The sequence below is a fragment of the Zosterops lateralis genome (genome assembly GCF_965231275.1).
Source record: "Zosterops lateralis genome assembly, chromosome: 15".
Lineage (NCBI taxonomy): Eukaryota > Metazoa > Chordata > Aves > Passeriformes > Zosteropidae > Zosterops > Zosterops lateralis.
Window position 1 is genome coordinate 6,633,090 of NC_139775.1, and position 19,536 is coordinate 6,652,625.

The following is a 19,536-nucleotide window of genomic DNA, read 5'->3' on the forward strand; positions in this document are numbered from 1 at the left end:
GGGTATGATGCAGTTTAAACTGAATATTGGGAGAATTTCTCCCCAAAAAGGGTTGTGCAGCCCTGGCACAGCTGCCCAGGGTAGTGTTAAGAGTCCTCATCCACAAAGGGATGGAACAGCCACGTGGATGTGGCACAACAGTTGGGTCTCAAAGGTCTTTTCCAACCTTAGTGACTCCAAGAAGCCAGTGAAGGGAGTGGAGCTGAACAAAGTGCAGCAAATTTCAGTGCACTCCAGTTCCACTGGATACCCACACAACATTTCCAGTCAGCCTAAAAAGTTACAGATCACCCACAGAAACTGTGATAAACAGAGGCAAAACCCCCGGAAACTGATAAACAGAGGCAAGACTTTTCAAAACTTTATTCTGCTGTAAGCTACAAAATTTGCTTTATATAAAAGCCAAAGCAGAAATACAGCAGTAAAGCATTTAAGAATAAGGCTGCTCTTGAGACTGGGGAAACGTTATAGGAGTAACTTGTTATCTTAGAAACAGGATTTAAATTGTCCATCTGCACACTGTAGCACTAGTTATGGGTTTAAGTCCCTTCATTTACTCAAATTACTGCACCCACCACCTTGCGAGAATATTCACCTTGAACTAACCCCTAAGGAAGAGTCAAAGTCGGTGAATTTTTTCCTCCAGCCCGTTCTGCAGCTGCTTCTTTGTGCTCAAGGGCCGCCTTGTTGTAGAGCAGCAGGATTTCCTCACGGGGCTCAGCCCCACTTACCGCCAACACCGGAACAGGGGACACCGCGTTTTACCGGCCCAGAACTCCGCGGATCGGGCATGGAGGCTCCGGGACGCCGCCACCACCGAATCGCAAGTCGCGGCCCGTTCCCGCCGAACCCTGAGGGGAGAAGGCAGCGCGTGAGGGGGACGAGTCCGACCGACGGCCCAGCCGGGCCGCGGGCAGCGCGGACCTCAGCCGTGGCTGCTCAGCAGGGGCTGCGGGCGCCCGCCGCCCTCAGACGAGGTGTCAGAAAGGTTAATATGGATCATCACCGGCCCGCCCTCGGTAATATCCTCGTTACCGGCCCCGCTCCCGCCCCGGCCCGTCCCGTCCCATCGCGCACCTCTGGCTGGAAAGAACGCACATGGCTCACGCTGATTCTTTTATGGCCGCTGTAACGCCGCTATTGGTCAGGCTGCTGTGGGCACAGCCAATCGCCAGCGGTTAGCGTGAGAGCCACCCCGCCTCTCCCAGCGCTGATTGGTCGCTGCGCTCCTCCGTGCCAATGGCGACGCGCGGCGCAGCGTGGCCCGAGGCGGCGGCTGCCGCCTTCGGATTGGTCACTGTAGGAGGCCGGGTCGAACCAGTAGCAACAGTGGATGTAGAATGGAGTGACTGTCTGCGGGGTGTGATGGGAGTTGTAGTCCGAGCAGCTCGGCGGCGCGGGCAGGAAGCAGCTCACAGGACTACAAGTCCCGAGGAGCGCTGGGCGCAGCTTTTCCGGGCCGGGCGGCAGCGGGGAGCAGGCCCGGGCGCGATGTGCCGGGACCGAGCACCGGCGCTGCGGCCGCTGCCGCCGCTGGGAGGTACGGGGGGGCCGGGGGGAGCCGGGCGGGCCACGCCGAGCGTCTCCATGAGGGGAGGGGCCGGGCCGGGGGCGCTGGGCCGCGGGCCGGGGAGGTACCGGCGGAGGCTCCCGGGGCTGCCCCGTGCCCGCTGTGTCTGGGGGTGCCAGCGGCTCTCTTGGGGCGCCCAGAGGAGCTCGAGCATCATCTGCGCTTTTCCGTCCCAGCTGAATCCCGCTCAGGTCTCGCTCGCTGCCCTCCCGGGGTGTTCGCTGGGTCTCATCGCTGCGAGCGGTGTTACGATGTCTCATCTGTTACGATGAGACTCACTGCTGAGCTTCGGCTTTTTCTGCTGAGTTTTGTGAGTTTCTGCTCCATTCCTTGTCCGACCGCAGCACATGTTGCTGCTGGATCTTTCCTGCCCTTCCAGTAACCTCGTTTCCCTGGGTTTTGGGTTCACAATATACAAAAAGTGGGGTATCTGGGGGTAGGTCTCTGTAGCTGCCCCAGAACATTTGCAGGTCTGGACGAGGCTGTGGATTGCGGATCGTGGATTGTGCCGTCCTCTTCTCATTTCAAACGAGCTCCTGGGCTCTGTCCCGGTGACAGACGCTGTCAAACGCTTTGCTCCTGCCGGATCCCCGAGCTCGTGTGCTGGGGAGGGCAGCGGGGAGGATTTCCCTTGGGTTCAGCTTCCTTTTGAGCTCTGCCGGGGTCAGAGACGGCGACCCTGTGCTGCGGGGGTTGGTGGGTGTTTGCATGTCCATAACACACGAGATCCAGGCTGTTGTCCCTGTGTTAAGAACTGTGACCTCGCAGTTGTTTTTTCCACTTTGGAAACGTTGCTCTGCCTTTTTTTTTCAACTGCAGCACTCTAATTTTGCCTCCCTGTGCGTTTTCCCCACAGCCATGTGTTTTCAGCCTGCACTGAGCAGTCGGGTTCCTCTTGAACAGCTGCTGCATTTTGGCCTCGAGTGTTTGTCTGCCAGTGGTTTGAATTCCAGCCACAGTGAGGATGGTGGGGCTTGCAGGAGAGGGTTTGGGGGTGAAGGATGGTTCCGGAAAGTCCTTGATGAGGGAAAGTAGTGTGAGATCACAGAATCCCAAAATTGTTTAGGTTGGAAAAGACCTCCAAGATCATTGAGTCCACCCTGTGCCTAATCCCAGCCCAGAGCACTGAGTGCCATGTGCAGGTGTTCCTTGGACATCTCCAAGGGATGGGGACCCTAAAACCTCCCTGGGCAGTTCCTTCCAATTCCTGACAACCCCTTCCATGAAGAAATTCCCCTTGATGTCCAACCTGCACCTCCCCTGGCACGGCAAATCCCTAAAATCATGCGGGACGCTGCAGGAGCAGGTACTGTTGCAGTCTGCTGGATTCTCTCCAGGTCCTGGGGTCTCCTATCTGGAGCAGGGAAGGGACAGGCTGCATCCACCCAGAAAGCTCCAGCACTGAGGTTTGGTTTGTGTGCAGATGACACTGCCTAGGGAGGGAACGTTTTATCCTGTGGGAGTGGGAAACCTGAGCCACAGTGATGTTTCCAGTCAGGGGATGCTGGTACCTTCACTGCTAACACTCAGTCAGGGGTTTTCATATTGATTGGACTCAAGGAAGGAACAAAAACCCCAATCCATGGTTTTGGGGTGGTTTGGTTCCCTGGCCCGGGGGATCCCAGGGTGAGCAGCACAGGCTGTGATGGCCTAGAGCCATGTGTGACCATCACATGGAAGTTTGTGTCCTCTGCCTGAAGTCAGCCCTTCCCTTCCCCAGGGCTCCACAATCCCAAGGTGCTGCCAGAGCCTCAGGGAGCCCTGAGGGCTCTGGATGGTTGCAGAGCACTGTGCTGGTGCCAGCTCTGCCCTGCTCCTGGGCACTGCTGAGCAGTTTGCAGCTTCAGTGGGGTTCAGCCATTGGTCACCTCAAGGGCTGAGTGTTCCCCGTGTTCCCAGGGACCTTCCCAGCCCTTCTGGCCCTGAGTGTGGGATTGCCTGGTGTGAGACTATACCTTTCTCATGGGTTATCTCAGCCAAGCCCAGGTGTTCCAGGAGAAGTGCATTGGAGGGAAAATCCTTCCTGGGTTTCAGTACTCATATTACGTGGCTGTGTTCAGTCTGTTGGAACTCTTCCCTCCCGGTTTTATTCCCTCCCTTTGCTGTCCCTTCCATGCCTGTGCCCCTTTGCCACGGGCATGGTGAGGCACACACCAGCACATCCCTGTGCCCATGGGTTGGATCAGGGGCTGTAGGCACAGCTGGGACAAGGAGGGAGGCAGCTGGTTGTTCATAGAGGTACCTGTCACCCTTCTTTTAGCTCAGCAAAGCTAAGGCGACAGCACCCCAAAATCACCAATTCAGGCTGTTCCTGCTCTGCCGTGAGCACAGCCCGAGTTTGGAGCTTCAGTCACCTTCCTGCTTTTAACGAGGTGTTCTGGAGCTGGAGCAGGGCAGTGCCTGTGCCTGGGAGAGCCTCAGCTGTGGGAAGCTGTAGAAGTCCCCCACCACCATCAGTGTCTGTGTTTCGGGCCACTCCTGTTCCCCAGCTCTGCCTTTTTGTGCCTGTTCTTAGTTAACTGGATTTCCCCGGATTGTCTCTCCAGGCAAAGAGTGTGTTGCTGTTTGTTATTCAGAATTCTGAATAGTTTGGGAACTATAAAAAGGAGTGAGAAACTCAAACTCCCCTTAAAGGAAGCAAAGCACTTTTCTGTCTCCGGAGCTTTCTCTGATCAGGGGAATAAATCCATGTGTGCTGGGAGAGGGGTTGTTTTTCCTGCACTAAACTGAACCCGGAGCAGCCGGGGCAAAGCTGGGAGGCAGCGCGGAGATTGGCTGAGCTGTGGGATTTTCCAGCTGGATTTACATATCGCCCACTGCTCCGCATGCCTTTGTTTTTACATCACTGGGGAGCGATCCACACACGCACACACGTAGCGGAAGAGGCACTTTGGCCGAGGAAAAGCCTGTCCACAGCTCAGGAATTGGGCATGGTGGTGGCACCTTGCCGAGCTCTGCCGCGCCAGGATGGCCAAGGGTGAGTTTCCTCCAAGGAGAAGGGTTTGCTCCGGGTGCCGGGTGTCAGGCTGTCGGCAGCATTCCCGAGGAAGCTGCTCCCCTCAGCAGTGAGGGAGGAGCTGTTTTCATGCCTCAGAGGAGAGCAGGAGGTACCTGGAGTCCAGAACCAGTTTGGAAGGGGGTACCTGTGGCTGTTCCAACAGCTGGAGCTCTGTTACACTGATTTTATCATCCTCCAGAGTGACCTTTGCAAGGGCGTGGAATGCTTGATTGCAGCAACCCAGCAAGTGTGTGCTGAGGTTGTCCTGGTGTTTCAGAAGTGGGAAATCCCCCATACTCTTTGGGCAGAGTTGTGAGCACAGAAGCCAAGTTTGTGAGGAGTCCTGCTGCCTTCCCTGGAATTCTGAGTCACCCTGGGGGAGAGTTTAATCCGTGGTTTTTGGTGGTTGTGGGACACTGAGCGGTGCTTCTGTCTCAAAGCTGTCAGTAGATTTGCCATGGTGGAAGTGTCCACATCCCCTGATTTCTTTTGGAATCAAGGATTTGGTGCTGTTTCTTCCAGGATCACTAATTTGATTGATGAGTGTTGGTGTCTGTGGGTGCCTCCTGCTTGTTCTCAGTGGCAAAGCCCAAGGAAACTGTACAAGAAAAGAGCACGGGACTGGAATTTGCTGGATGTTTTTTGTTTTTTCTGGAGGAGATGATGCATTTCAGCTGGATCCTTGAAGTGTTCTAGTTGCATCCAGAGGGCAGAGAAGAGAGTGTGTCATGAGGTGTCAAAGCTTTGAGGGATGTTGGGGGGAACAGGGGGTGGAAGTGATACTTTGTGCTTTTTGAGTCATGGTTATGGGCTCAGGTTTCCTATGACTTGAATCTGGAAGAATCCCATAGTGTGATGGGGTGGTTACAGCTTTCCCAGGGATGCAGTGCAGCCAACCATAAGGCAAAGGAGTTGGAAAATGCCTCAGCCATGGCACAGGAATCAGGGAATAAAGGAGAGAGGAGCTTTGATTGCTTCAGGTCTAGCAGGACTCCAGGAGAGCAGAATCCAGGTGAGATAAGCATTCCTCTGGCTTCCTTAGAAGAACAGAGGCCAAATTTCTTCATCCCCTAGTCTTTGCTGCTGCCCTGCCATGTCTTCAGGGGTTTTCAGTTGAGTTGCAGGCCCCTCTATCTGTCAGATTTGCAGCAGGGAGACCAACAGCAGAGCTGAGCCAGCCCACAGGACCCCGTGGGGTGATGGCAGCCATTTGTTCTCTCTGTCAGACCACTCTGAGGAGCACCAGTTGTGGTGTGAGTGGTGAGGGTGACTGTTCTCAGCTTCTGAAGCATGATATCTCTCATCAGGATCTGCCTTGCACAGAGTTGGCCATTCCCTCCCAAGGAACTGCAGCAGGACTGAGATTTTTGCCTTGGAGGGGGAGGACGTTGTTGGTTTCAGGGCTTGGCTGGGGTTTTATTCTTTCTCCTTCACCAAATCCACAATTTAACAATGTGATGGTCTCGGAAGGGATCTATTCTTTGAGGGAGGATGTGGATGAGCACAAGCCGTGAGAGGTACAGCATGCAGCTCTGCAGTGGCAGGGCCAACTTTTAAAGCACCTTTTGATTGAGGTCCTTGTGTGGCAGAGCTGTGAATGCGCCCATTCCTGCCCAGCAGTGACTGAGGAGATGCTGAGCCCACACAGGACAATTTTGGTTGCAGGGTCAGAACTGTTGAGACCTGGGCTGCATAACAAAAATGGTGTTGTAGGTGGATCCTCTCAGGTTACCTGAAATGGAAGTAAAGCTTCAAATGTAGCTTTTATGTCATGGAACAGCACTGACTATTGGCCTCTGTTCTAACTTCTAATTTAATTTTATTTTTCTGGGAAAATTGGGGTGCTTCTTTTCACCAGAGCAATCACTTTTGATCCAGCTGTGGGAACATCTGAAAGTTACAGCTTCAGGTTTTAGCATGAAGTATTACAAATGTTCTCCTATCCCAAAGCTTCATTATCCTTTAGGAAAAGCATCATATGAAATGCTTTTCCTTTCTGAACTCCATTTGTTCAAAGGCATGGCAGTGTTCAAACAACTGTTGAATGTGCTCTCCCAGTCCTGCAGTCAGTGCAAGCACTGGTAAAAGTAGCAGCAATTAAAAATATCCCTTTTATTTTTATTGATGACAACTCAGTACAGTTATGGTCTCACTGTAAGACACTCAGAAAGCTGGTGTGACTTATAAGAAAAACTTAAAAACAGTAAAAAGACTGTTCCACAGATTCATCAGGTGGAGGTGCCATGTCCTATCAGTAAGGCTGAGCTTCTGTTCGTGTTTTATGTCCTTCCTGCACTGACTGACATCTAAAGAGCGTAAGAAATATCCTGCTGGGTCAGGTCTTTCAGATTTTAGCTCATCTACATCCTCTTTGTCTCCTTAGTTTTGTGGGGTTTTTCATGAGTTCTTCACCACCAGCTGGCATGGACTGCTCGGAAGAGCTGAGAGAGGTGGTGATTTCACTGCTGGCTTTTATTCACCATTTTCACCCGGGAGCTGGAATGAGCTGACTCAGCAGTGGTGCTTGGGAACCATGCTGAGGAGTGACCCTGAGCTGAGGAGTGACCAGAGGGCTCCACTGTCTGCCTCTTGTCCAGTGTCCATCAAGGGGTGTCCATTGAGAGGTGTCCATTGAGAGGTGTCTGTCTCAGGGATGTGCTGCAGCTCTGCATTCTTAAACCCTGTGCTGTACAGGTCAGACCAGATGCTGACAGTCCTCGTCACCCTGCCCAGGTGCACCTGAGGTGCTGATGGGCACAGAATAGTTAATTAGCCCATCAACACCCTGTGCCCTTGGCACCTGCCCTTGTCCCACGGAGCTGTCGGTGCTTTTGTCAGAGTATTTCTCTGGGGATGTGCCAATGCTCTCAAGGATGTGTAACCCTTCTTGTTGTGAGCACAGTGTTGTATGAGGAACAGAGGCTCGTGTCTTACGCCATCAATACCCAAGCTGTGAGATATGGAAGTTCACGTCAGGCAGAGGCTGCTCCAGCTAGGGCAGGATCACTCAGGCCTGCCTTTCCCACTGGCAGTGCTCCTGCTGTGGGACAATCTGCCAGCCCAGCAGTTTTCTTGGGGGTGAATATCTTCAGAGAGAGCTGCAGTGGGCAGAGAGGGGAATTAGTCAGGCCACTGGTCCTGATTCTCCTGCCAGCTCTGAGGTGCAGTCTCAGGCTGATGTGTGGCTGATCCTGTTGGATCTCCCCTCAGCAGTGGGGAGAAGGAGCACTGCTTCCCCCTGCAGCTGCCTTTACAGCTACTGGTGGTTGGGTTTTTTCTTGCCTAGATTACTACAGTAGGATTTTGAGTCTCAAAAGCCTCAAAGTGATGTGCAAGCCCCTGTGATGTGCAAATGCTGAAACCTATCCTTGTCCTCCCTCACATCTGGTTTTGATCAGCTATGGGATTTCCTGAATATTGGGTCCCCACAGCTTCCTTTTTCCAGGCGAGATTTCCCCCCCCCCTTTGTTTACTGCAAAAAGCCACTGATGTTGCATGTTAAAAAATGTAAAAATTTAAGTCCAGGCAAGGAGCATCTGGATCACAGGCTGGGTTCCCAAGAGGGACACTCATCCTCCAGGCCTGGGAGCACAGGACAGTGTAGCTTGGCAGTGATGCCAAGCAGAGGTGCAGAGATCTGGCAGAGATTTTTGTGAGTGCTGTAGGAAGCTGGTATTAATGTTGGCACCATCAGCTCTTTTCTGCCTCCTTTTCAATTCTTTGATATCAGTTGGAAAAGATTCTCAGATGGAAAGGAAGGTGTGAGGAGCTTGTCAGACAATGCTTTGGAGAGGCATCTGCTCTGCTGAAATGCTCCTGTCTGTGGTGGGTGCAGGGGTTTGGGCTGAAATCAGATATTGCTGTGGCAGCTGGTGTTGTGCAGCCTGGCTGAAATTCCGCTAGACATTTTTTCCATTGCTCACATTCCTCTGGTCTCTGCTCGGAGCAGACACAGCAGGCTCCCTGCTGCTGCTGCTGCTGCAGGTACCTTGCTCAGCCAAGCTGCAGGCACAGGTCAAGCTTATAAACAGTGAGTGGAAAATCCCTGTATTCCACGTTGCCTTCCCCACTTTGGTTTTATTGGAGGTTCCCAGGCAGGGATTGAAGGGTCATTGCAGTGGTTCAGTGGCTGCAGTCGCTGTTTGTGGCACATCTGATCCAACCTTTAATGATATCACAGAACTCCTCATGCTGTCAGTTTATCCCCATTTTTGTTTTCCTTGTCTTTGAGTGTTTCCCGTTGCTTGAGTCTCCATCTGTTCCATCTGAAGGTGATACATACCCTGAAAATGAGAGAGAATGAAGCTCTGCCCAAGTCTCCAGACAGCCCACGATCCTCCATCAGGGTGGGTTTCCTCTCTTTCCAGCTGGGAATGATTGTTTGCCCTAAACTCCAAGAGGAATATTTGATATGCAAGGTTCCCTTAACCTTAACTGACATGGCTCATGAAGTGGGAGCAAATCTCTGCCCCTGCCTTTGAGTAGTGCAGGATCAAAATTGTGTGGGTAGGTGTTGCATGGATTCGTATCCCTGGAAATTAGAATATTTCTCTATTTCCACCCGATGATGGGAGGAGCAGAGTGCTGAATCCCTTTCCCAGAGGACAGTGGTGAGCCCAGCTGTACTGCTAGATGTAGGGAACCTGTGGAGAGGGGAATTTTAGGGATACACGTGTTGTTGGACATGAGATCATGCAGCCTTGAGACGAGAAATCCCAGGGAATGCGGCAGTTCGTGCCACTGCTCATGGAAGTACTTGCTTTGCTTAATTTATGAGCACTGCATCATCTGTAGACCCCAGCTGGAGACCTCTCATCTTCAGGCTTTGTAGTTGAAGAGGGGAATCTTCAGGCTTGTGCAGAAGGGGGGAATTTTTGCCAGGAGGAAGCTGAGAGTTCCAGTGGCTCATCCAAGGCTGCCAGAGGGAGAGAGGCTGAGTCAGTGGGGTTCAGATCTCTGGGGGCCAGTGGCCCAAACCCTTTGTCTGCCCTCTCCCACCCTCCAATTCCCTCTGCTCTCTGTGGCCTCAGGAACATGGACAGGAATAAAAGGATCCCATGGCCAAAGCCAAACCTCTGGCTTGCTGGAGCTCATCTTTAAACTCTGCAGGTCTCCCTGATGCTGCAGCACAACTCTGCTTCATTTCTGCTGCTTCTGAGACAGCTTCAGACTCTGTGCTCAGCATCTCCTCAGGGATCTGGCATTTGCAAGCAGCCAGGACAGTGCTGTCATGTGTGTGGAAAACATTATCCAGATCCCTGGTTTTCAGATGGTTTTGGGTTTGGTTTCAGGGTTTCTGTTTGTTTGGTTTTTCTTCGGAATTTTGGGGGGTTTTTATGTTTTTTGACCATTTTAGTTGTTTCTGAGAGTTTAGAGCTGAACGGCAATGCCCTGCTCAGAATTCTGCTGTTGCTGGCTGCCTGACAGCTGTTGGATCCAGAGCTGCAGGGAAGTGCTGTGTCAGGCCCTGGGCAGAGCCTTGGCTGAGGACAGCCCGGGTGTCACCTTTGCAGTGTTTACAATGCGTGTGCAGGATGTGCCCAGCCCTGTGTGCCAGGGCTCTCCAGGGAGGTGGGAATCCCTGCACAAATCCCAGGTCACAGCTGCATGCTGGGAGCCAGTCTCTCTCTGAGCCTCAGTTTCCCTTTCTGTAAAGTGGAGAAATCACAGTGGTGTTTTTATGAAGAGCTTGGAGATCTAGTGCTTGTCACTCCCGGATAAGAGAAAACCAATTGCTAGAAACACCTGAGACACTTCACCTCCCCAATGCCAGGCTGAGCTTTGTCCTCTCTGAGGGAAACTCCTGCCTGAGCCAGGAGTACCTCTGTGTGATGGCAGAGGAGCTGCAGCTCCTTACTGAGGCTGTCCTGTGTCTGAAGGAGACTGAGAGCATCTTGTCAGATTTGCTGGGACAGCAGCATAATTGTGCCCTGAAGCAGTATCAGGTTTCAGCAGAGGTTAAAGAAAGCAAATTCCATGTGTTTCTGCAGATTATTTTTATGGAATACTTGACTTTGCAAACTTGAGCCTAATGAGGCAGTGGAGGGAGAGAAATGAGGCTCTTATTAAAATATAATCATATATTTTAAAAATGCTGAACACTCACCCAGGAATGATTTGAAAGAATCTGACTTTGTCCTCACCTCTTACTTCTGAAAATCTGGGTTTATGTGAGTTTAGGTAAACACTTGGGCTTTGTGCTGCAGGAGAGTGTTCTCTGAGCCCAGGAAAATACCCACAAGGAGCCTAACTCCCTTTGTGTCCTTCTTCCACAGAGCAAGCTTCCCATGACTAACAGATGCTGGCCTAGATTATGAGCTCAAACAAGAACGCTCGCTACAATCGTTTCTCCAGTGGCACAACAAGCATCACTACTTCTGAAAACACTAACGGGGTAAGGCCACTGCTGGTGGCACAGACAGGGTACAGGGCTGCTTCTCGTGTTCTCAGCCTTTCTTTTGAAATGGGGTGTTTTCTTGCCACTTAAAATCTCACTATTCACAGATAAAAGCTGGGAATGTGTATGCAGTATTTCACCAGCTCAGGCTAAGTTTGAAAGCTTTCAATGCTCCAACATTAATTTTTTCAACATTTCAGACAAGAATGGAAACAACTTTTGGACCAGCCTTCTCTGCCGTGACCACCATCACAAAGGGTGAGTATTTAATGTGTACTGTGTGTGGTCCCAGGGTGGTTGTTGTGTTTTACAGATCATAAAGATGTTGGGAAAATCTCTCTGGTCATTAACCAGGTGTTGAGGGGCTGGGTTTGGTGTTATGCAGCCCAAGTATCCTGGCATGATGGAAATGAGCAGGTACAAGAATTTTCTTCCCTCAGGCAGACTGAGCAGTACCACTGGGAAGCCCTTGCTGAAAACAGAGTAGTACAACAGGCTTTGATACTGAGTTCAGCACCAAATCTTATTGATCCCTGTGATAGTCATCACCAATGCTGAAAATTTCCATCTTCTTTCTGTGCCTGACTGTGAGTCACTCTGGAGCTTTGGTGAAACTCCGTGGCCATTTTTAGCTCAGACTGGAGGGGATGCAAATGTCCCTGCTCATTTACAATTCCTGTGCCTTGCCCCTCAAAGCTCAGCAGGTGAGGGGAGCCTGAGCCCTGGCACGTGGGGTGAATGTATGAAAAGTCCTGGTTTTATTTTGGAATACAAGTATCATTCCTTTAATAGAAACAAAAAGACTTGACACTTGATTTTGATAAAGAAATTAACATCTGCCTGAGAAAAGTGTTTGGATTACATTTGTCCTAGACGCTGGATGGTTTTGGACTCCCAAATATTTACATTCAGACTTTTGTACATATTAAGAGTCAGTTACATGATCTCTATACAAATATTTCATATTTAATTTAACATGGCTCCCCTGTGCCTCAGGGATAGCCAGACCTCCCTGGATTCAGGCAATTTTTATTTGTGACTGAGATACGTGGGAGTACAAAGTTTCCTTTAAATAGTATTTTTAACCTGTGGACCTGACAGAATATTATCTGTGTTTTTTCTGGGCAAGCTCTCAGAGATCAGGGTTGTTCTACTTGTGCTGATATGTCCAGTCATGAACCAGCACTGGAGAATTCCCTATTTTTTTCCTTTTCTAAGGAACAGCTACAGAGGCTGTCCCATAGCTTGGAAATGTTTCTGAGGAGCCTAAATGCTTGTTTTTCTTTTTTTAATTCTCTTTAAAGCTGATGGGACCAATACTTTCAAGCAGCACCGTCGGACTCCGTCCTCCTCCAGCACCCTCACCTACTCCCCACGGGATGAGGACGATGGCATGGTAGGTGTTGTCAGGACCCTCCTGACTGGCTTAGCTGATCAGAAGTGAAATGGGAGGTGTCTGGAGCCCCTCTGGACCCCCCTGTCTCCCTCATCATTCTCTGTGTTACATGTGTTCCAGAGGCAGCACCAGCCTCAGCATTCCTGGCTGCTCCCAAGGTTGGTGCCATGGGGAAGCAGCTCATTCTGACCTGGGGCTTTAGGCTGGAGCTGCAGCTGCTGCTTTTCACACTGCTTGAAATTGTTATGTGGGTCCAAAGCTGAGAACTACAGATCCCTGAGCCTCCTTATGAGAGTGTTCCTGGCTCTTGGGACAGCAGGAAACTGCCCCTGCCAGGGATGGCTGGGCTGTGACTGGGGCCAGGCACTCTTTGTGTTGGATGGATCCCAGCTGGCTCTGCAGTTATGGCTGTAGAATCCATTCCTATTCCCACCTCCAGATGGGGCCTCTGACCACAGAGAGAGGGTTTGGAACCTGCAGAGTGGGGTGTTGAACACTATGGGCTGTGCTGGGCTTCCCACACAAACCATTCCCGTGTCTCCCAGTGTCTTGGTGGTAAAAGCAGTTCCCAGTTTTGTATCCAGTTTTCTCACTCACTTCTGAGTAAGTTCCTTTTGGGGAATATAGTGATTCAACAGGCTCCAGGGTTAGCTGGTTGGAGAGAAATTAAATTAGCTAAATCAATTAAATCAAGAACAGCAACAGCAAAGCAAACCTTGATGAAGGGATGGACAGCTCCGAGGCTGGATCTTCTCTTGTCCCTGGTGCTCCAGCCACATCTCACAATCACAAGATCTGTTCAGATCTAAACATGTTAGTAGCAAACTTCAAATTAAGTACTTATAGACTTAGTCAGGTTACAAGACCCAATTTCCAAGCCAGGCATAAATGGATCATTGCTGCTGGAGTTAGTGACTGGGGTCAGCAACAGTGTGGAGCTGCAGCACTTCTTAAAATAAATTTGACACCAGATTGCAAAGAATTTTATTGTCAGCATCCTATAAAGTTCCTTTTGTTGCTCAGAGATCTTGCTGTGTTTTATGTGAGCCCGTGGAGGTTTTGTTTGTTGTTGGTCTTTTTTCTAACAAGTCCTTTGAAAATCTGCCTGGTGTCCTTGACAAGTGCAGCTCTCCAGCCCACCACTGACCCCAGGAGCTGAGCCAGTGTTCAGGCCATCCCTGGCTGTCAGCACGGACCCTGTGGGCTGAGTGCTGGGCTCACAGTGCCCTTTTCATGAGCTGGGCAGTTCTCACAGGGCAAAGGGGAGGATTTTTCCAGAGGAGGGGATGCTGTGAATATTTCATTTAGCCAGGTCTGATAAAGAAATTCCCTGACTCCTTTGAAAACCCCACTGGCACAGACTGGGGAGTGCAGCCAAGAATGGGGGAGATCTCTGCTGGGAGCCAGCTTCAATCCTCTTGGACAGTCTCAGCCCACATTCCCTGGAGTGTTAAATATTCTTTAGCAAAAACTGTGAGAGGATTAATGAGTGGTTCAGGAAGCAGCGTGAGGTGCTGACAAACCAGAACCACCTCTGTCCAGCTCTGCCTGCTGCTCCAGGCAGACTCACTAACCCTCTTAGGAAGCTTCATTTGCTTTGTCAAGAAATAATCTGGGATTTCCCTTCCTAGTCACTGAGTGTTGCCTCCTCCAGAAGCTGCCAAGGGCTTTTCAGCCATCAGAGAGACAGTTGGAGATGAGTCAGAGCCTTCCTGTGACCTCCACCACCCCTTTTTCTTTCCTTGTAAACCTCCTGTTAATGAAAGAGAAGCAGAGCAGTGTGTTTGTGTACAGGGCAGGGATTACTGAGTGGCTGCTGTCATTCTTCTTGGACACAGTGCCACAGGTTCCTGCCTTGCTGTGCATGCAGGGAGCTGGAACCAGGGCTGTGCTGGAGCCTCCACCTGGAGGCTGCTCCTGTCACTGAGGTGATGGAACTGCAGCTAAAGATTGAAGCTGAGTATTGGAACAATTGGATTCTATAGATGGAGGCTGCCTGGCTATCCAAAGTCTTGTTGTTTGCAGGGAGCTTCACCTCTGAGCCAGAGGCTGGATTGAATTGCCAGCAGAAAACTATCCTTCTTCCATCAGAAGTGCTTCATCCTTGGGCTGTTTGAAGGTGTGCCTGCTGTTCAGTGCAGAAATGAGGTCTCTTGAGTTTTATCCTTATTTGGTTGGCAAAACCAAGGCTGCAGATACCCAGAGGGTCTGCCAGCATGCCCTCTGCCATTCTGTGTTGTCCCTACAGCCCAGAGGGAGTGAGGGATCCTTCTCAGCACGTCCCCTTCTCTCCTGTGCAGTTACCACCAGTTACCATTATCCACACCAGGACACAGGGAGCTGAGCCCACAGTCTTACATAAACCTTCTGTGTCTCACACCCCTGCCTCCTGGGAATGCTGCAGTCCCCCTTCTCTGTTGGTGATGCTCACTGGATGTTGCTGGTGACAAACCTGCATTCCTGCAGAGCCTGCCTTTGCTGCCCTCACCCCCCTGTCCCCTCCAGAGTGGGAACTATGCACAGTCATTCTGGTTATTTTAATAATTTCTGCTACTAGTGGAGGAAAACAATAGAATGAATGGGTACACATAAAATGGATTTACCTCATTATAACCATTCCTCCTTAAGGTTTATGTATTTAGTCAATAAATATGCTGTCTTTAAGGGAAAGACATTTATGCTTTGGCTTCTAAGCAGATGCAGCATTTTTGAGTTCCTTGGAGCTCAGGATCATAAAAATGAAGCAGCAGAGCAGTGTGAGGAACCAGCAGGATCCTGGTCTGCTGTTCTCCTGCAGCCCAGCCAGGCTGCACTGGGACTGCAGCATGCTTTGTCTCTGGGGAGGGCAGCAGCCTCTGAACCTCATCTTGCAGCTTTCGTTGCTGAATTTCCTGCCAGCCCCACTGCCCTCATGCATTGCCTTTGTCTGTGCTTGGGTCTGCTGTCACCCACTTTGACCCAGGGCAGGCACACAGAGTGCAGCTCCCGAGGCTCAGATGGAACACAAGGAAAAGTGTTTTTCTCAGGAGGTGCAGGACAGGAACTCAGCCGAGTCTGGTCCATGCAGCTTTCCCTGTTCCCTGGGCAGTGCCAGGCCTGACCTGGGCCAGGGCCAGGGAGAGTTGCTTTTCCAGTGGGCAGCCAGGGATCTCCAGAGCTCCTTCCAGCCAACACTCCTCAGGACTAGAGACTGACAGAGCCAAGCCTTGGAGAGTGTGGCCCGTGCAGATACTCATCCATCATGCCTTGTCTGAAGTGTCTGAAGCTTCTGGCTTCATTCTTCCCATTTCTTTGTCAGAGCATCCATTCTCCTCATTGAAGACCTTTATTCCTCCTCTCTGCACCTTTTCCATTCCACCAGCAGCATCTCTTGCAGAGTAACCCCTTCAGTGGCTGTGCTCCCAGTTGCACTGGATCCTCAAATCCAGTCTCCCCATGGTCTGCAGTCTCCAGTGGCACTTGGACACTGAATGGCACCTTGGCTACGTGCTGATGGTTGATATTCCAGCCTCGGAGACGTGCTGCTGGTTAATATTCCAGCAGCAGCACTGCCCCAAAGCCAATCCCAAGGCTGCTGTAGGCAGAAGATCTCTCTGGATTGGTGCAGGCCGTGTCCGCTCCGCTCTCCCCTCCCGAGCAGGAAGCGGCAGAGCCGGGCTCACAGAGAATTCAATAGAAGGAAGTCTCCACACTTACGCAAAGAAATTTGGCAGAAGTTAGATAGTGAGTGCAACAACAAGTGCTGCTGCAGAGATTAGAGACATTGCAGGAGCTGGAGCAGTCTCTGGGGGAGATTTACGGAGCTTTCCATGAAGGATTAATTCTTCCAGACTGTTGCTTTGCGGGTGTGCACGGTAAGTGTGCAGGGAATGCACTTTGGAGAAAGTGATGTGCTTGGAATTTCGATGTCAGCCTGGCTTAGGGAGTTAAACCCGAGTGACTCCTGTTTCTGGGCACAGTGCAGGAAAGGGCACGCAGCAGCAGGGCCACTCAATGCAGCTGAGTGTTGTGGAGGAGGAAAACTGAACGTGAGGGCTTTTCCTGGAGTTTGGGGAATGATTTGCACTGACCAGAGCTGCTCTGTGTCCGCAGCCTCCCATCAGCACCCCACGCCGCTCCGACTCCGCTATCTCCGTCCGCTCCTTGCACTCCGAGTCAAACATGTCCTTGCGCTCCACGTTCTCACTCCATGAGGAAGAGGAGGAGCCAGTAGGTATTTGGGATTGTCTGAAGGAGCAGGATTAGGAAGCTCAGTGTCAAAAGAGTAACTTAGTGGACTGTCGTGAGTACACAGAGCTCTCATGGGCAGATTTTGTGCCGTACCTGGCTCAGACTCCTGCTTTTATCTTTGTTTCCACCACTGACTTTGCTTCCTCATGTACCATTTCCCTGCCTGGAAAGCGAGGACAATGGTGAGGCTTTTCTGCTTCCCAGAAAAATTGTAAGTCTTTGCAAAATCCTGTGTGATTCCCTGCAGCAGAGCAGGGTGGGTTGCAAGGTTCAGGCTGGTGGTCTGGCCCCAGGCAGCAAGAAAAATACAATTCCCCATGGATTTGGAGTCCCATCCTCATTCAGGGCTGCTTGGCACTCCACAGATTTGATTGTAAACCCTGGGAGGGTGCGAGGAATTATCTACATGCTGGGAGAGGATACTTTTAAACAGAGCTTAGCTTGTGACAGTAACCAACCCCAAACTGGATGAATTAAAGGTCAGGTGGTGTTCTGCCGCTGATCTGGGATGAGAGTATAATTCATATTTAGGAATCCAGGGGGCTGTGTTTGCATTTCTGAGAGCAGCACACGATGAAAAGACAGAGTGAACTGCAGAGATTGATTGGAAATGCTCTGAAATGTGAGCATGGAGAGCCATGGTGCTCCTGGAGGACGTGCTAGGAGCCCTGGAGAGACATGGAACTCTGGGAGGATGTGCTTGGAGCCCTGTGCTGGCTGTCCTAGTTGGTTAACTAAACTGGAGAGATGGCTCCATTGCAGCAGAAACAATGTTGTTTCTGCTTCCCATAGAGTGAAGGAGCCCTTCCTTCAGAATGCTTTAAAAGCACAAGAGTGCAGGCTGCTTTAAAATTGCTCTTAAGCTCAGGTTTAGTACAATTTTGACAACTCTGTGCTCAGGCCAACCAAAGACAAAGTCCCAGCCAGTGCAGCTCATGCAGTACTGGTGACTTGAATCATTGGCAGAGAAGTTGGTGTGTGCAGTTTGCTGTCAGGTGCTGATCCTGCCAGATGCTGGTGGCCCCCAGTTTGTGATGAACTGAGGGTCTCCAGCCTTTCCCAAGTTGATTCTTCCCCTACTGGAAATCAGCAGATCCAGACAGAATTTTATGTTGAGATGATAAAAACCCTCAGTGTGCCCCAGGCTCCCTGAGGCTCACCACTGAGAGAATAACACATTATTCCTTCTGCAGAGCTGCAGGCTCTTGGTTTGGACTAATCCATTCTGTGTGTGTCCCTCTCTGTGCCCTGCAGGAGCCCCTGGTGTTTGCAGAGCAGCCGTCCGTGAAGCTGTGCTGCCAGCTGTGCTGCAGTGTGTTTAAGGATCCCGTCATCACAACCTGTGGGGTAAGGCAGGGCTCTCCCAAATATCCTGTGTGAGCCAGAGCCAAGCTTGGACTGTCCCCTCTGTCTCTCCCTAGGGACTGTTAAGCAAAACTAAGGCTTGCTTAAAATGGGGTGGCTTTTCCCAGGAGAGCTGTATTGTCAGCCACCCTGTCCTGGCCATCTTCAGTCTCCTTGTGACTTCCATGAGGTTGAAAACTCCTCCTGAAGGGCTCTGCAGGAGCTCCTGGGCACCCCGGGAATGGTTGTGCTTCAGTTGTGAAGGAAGTGTTGCTTATAAAAGAAGAATGGCTTGAAGCTTCATTTAGTTAATGCTTGCAAAGGGATTTGAGATCCTCAAATGAAAGGCACGGGGTATTATGAATATTCTTCTGGATTCCATTTTACTAGGATTTAATAGAAGCTGTATATTATTCCTGTTTCTGTGCTGCTTGTGAAGAAAGATGGCTTTGAGATGGCTGTAATGCTTCTGACGTGCTTCTGATCACCAGGATGGGGCTGTAGCAACAGCAGCAGAGCTCAGAATTGTTTATTGCAGTGAGGGTGCTATTCCCCAAAAGTGCTGGAAGCTGGTGCAGTTTAGCTGCACCATTCCAGTAAGCAGCTCTGCACACAGAGACACAGAGATTTACTGGTTAATGTGGAAAAAGCCCCACTGCAGGAAGCAGCCTGGCTTCATCTGCAGTCCTGCTCTGGCAGCTCTGGAGGGAGCTCGGTGCAGCTGTGCCGGGCAGGAAAAGGCCATGGGAGCAGGGCAGCAGATAACAGCTCCAGAGGGGGACTCACAGGCCTGCCAAGAGCTGGCTCCCTGGCCAGGGAATGTGGCTGAGGAGGCTCCAGGGAATGCATGGGGCAGGATCAGGACCAGTGAAATGCTGCAGCCTTTATGTTCATTAGTGTGTTAGATTGTGTTTGCTACTTTGTCAAGTTAAACTGTCAGAACGGAGAGGGGAGCTATTTAAAGTGCTCAAATTTACAGAGCATTTAATGGGGTTACAAACCAGCTGTTCCATCTGCCTGACAGCAGGACAGGGCAGCTTCTGCTACCTTAAGAGGGCTCCAGAGGGATGGATGTGATGGGCTGACTGAGCAAGGACAGGGAGAGGCCAGGCTTCCCCTTCCCTCGAGGACTCCTTAGGAGGATGAGAGGAATGACATGGGCTACAGTGGAGGGTGAAACAGAGAAACTCTATGCAGATGTGGAGGGTAGAAAAGACTCAGATGTGTTCAAGAGCAGGCAGGATGGAGCTCTGAGTCCTGGTCTGATGGGAGGTGTCCATGCCCACGGCAGGGAGTTGAAACTTGATGATCTCAGAGATCCTTTCCAATCCAAACCATTCCAGGATTTAGTAATCCCATGAGTATCAGAGTGTTGCAGAACATGCCCCTGACTTTGGCTTCACCACGATCATGGCCTGATCCTGAACGGGGAGAGCATCAAAGCTCCAAACTGTGTGTTCAGTGCTCTTGGGAGTAGGACCTGTGCTTCACCCTGAGCTGCCTGAGCAAGCAGCTGGGGTTTGCCCTGTGGTGCTGAGCTAAAATAGGCAGAACAGCTGCTGAGGCTCCTGAGCCACAGGCTTTGGTATCTCCCACCTTTC

The 19,536-nt window shown here is 51.0% G+C and overlaps 1 protein-coding gene across 5 annotated transcripts in view; it reads left to right on the forward strand.

Annotated features, from left to right (window-relative positions):
* Positions 1-1,462: 1,462 nt before the first annotated feature.
* The window catches only part of TRAF7 (TNF receptor associated factor 7), a 28,780-nt gene continuing 10,706 nt past the window's right edge, over positions 1,463-19,536 (forward strand). The window contains exons 1-6 of one of the 5 annotated variants that reach the window (XM_083872732.1): positions 1,463-1,540; positions 10,844-10,962; positions 11,166-11,223; positions 12,270-12,361; positions 16,454-16,570; positions 17,846-17,938. In XM_083872732.1, the coding sequence (XP_083728858.1) occupies positions 10,882-10,962; positions 11,166-11,223; positions 12,270-12,361; positions 16,454-16,570; positions 17,846-17,938 (441 nt within the window). In that variant the 5' untranslated portion in view covers positions 1,463-1,540; positions 10,844-10,881. Of the gene's footprint in view, positions 1,541-4,428; positions 4,548-8,809; positions 8,915-10,843; positions 10,963-11,165; positions 11,224-12,269; positions 12,362-16,075; positions 16,216-16,453; positions 16,571-17,845; positions 17,939-19,536 lie in introns of those variants that run through there. The other 4 variants (XM_083872733.1, XM_083872734.1, XM_083872735.1 and 1 more) reach the window with 4 other exon arrangements.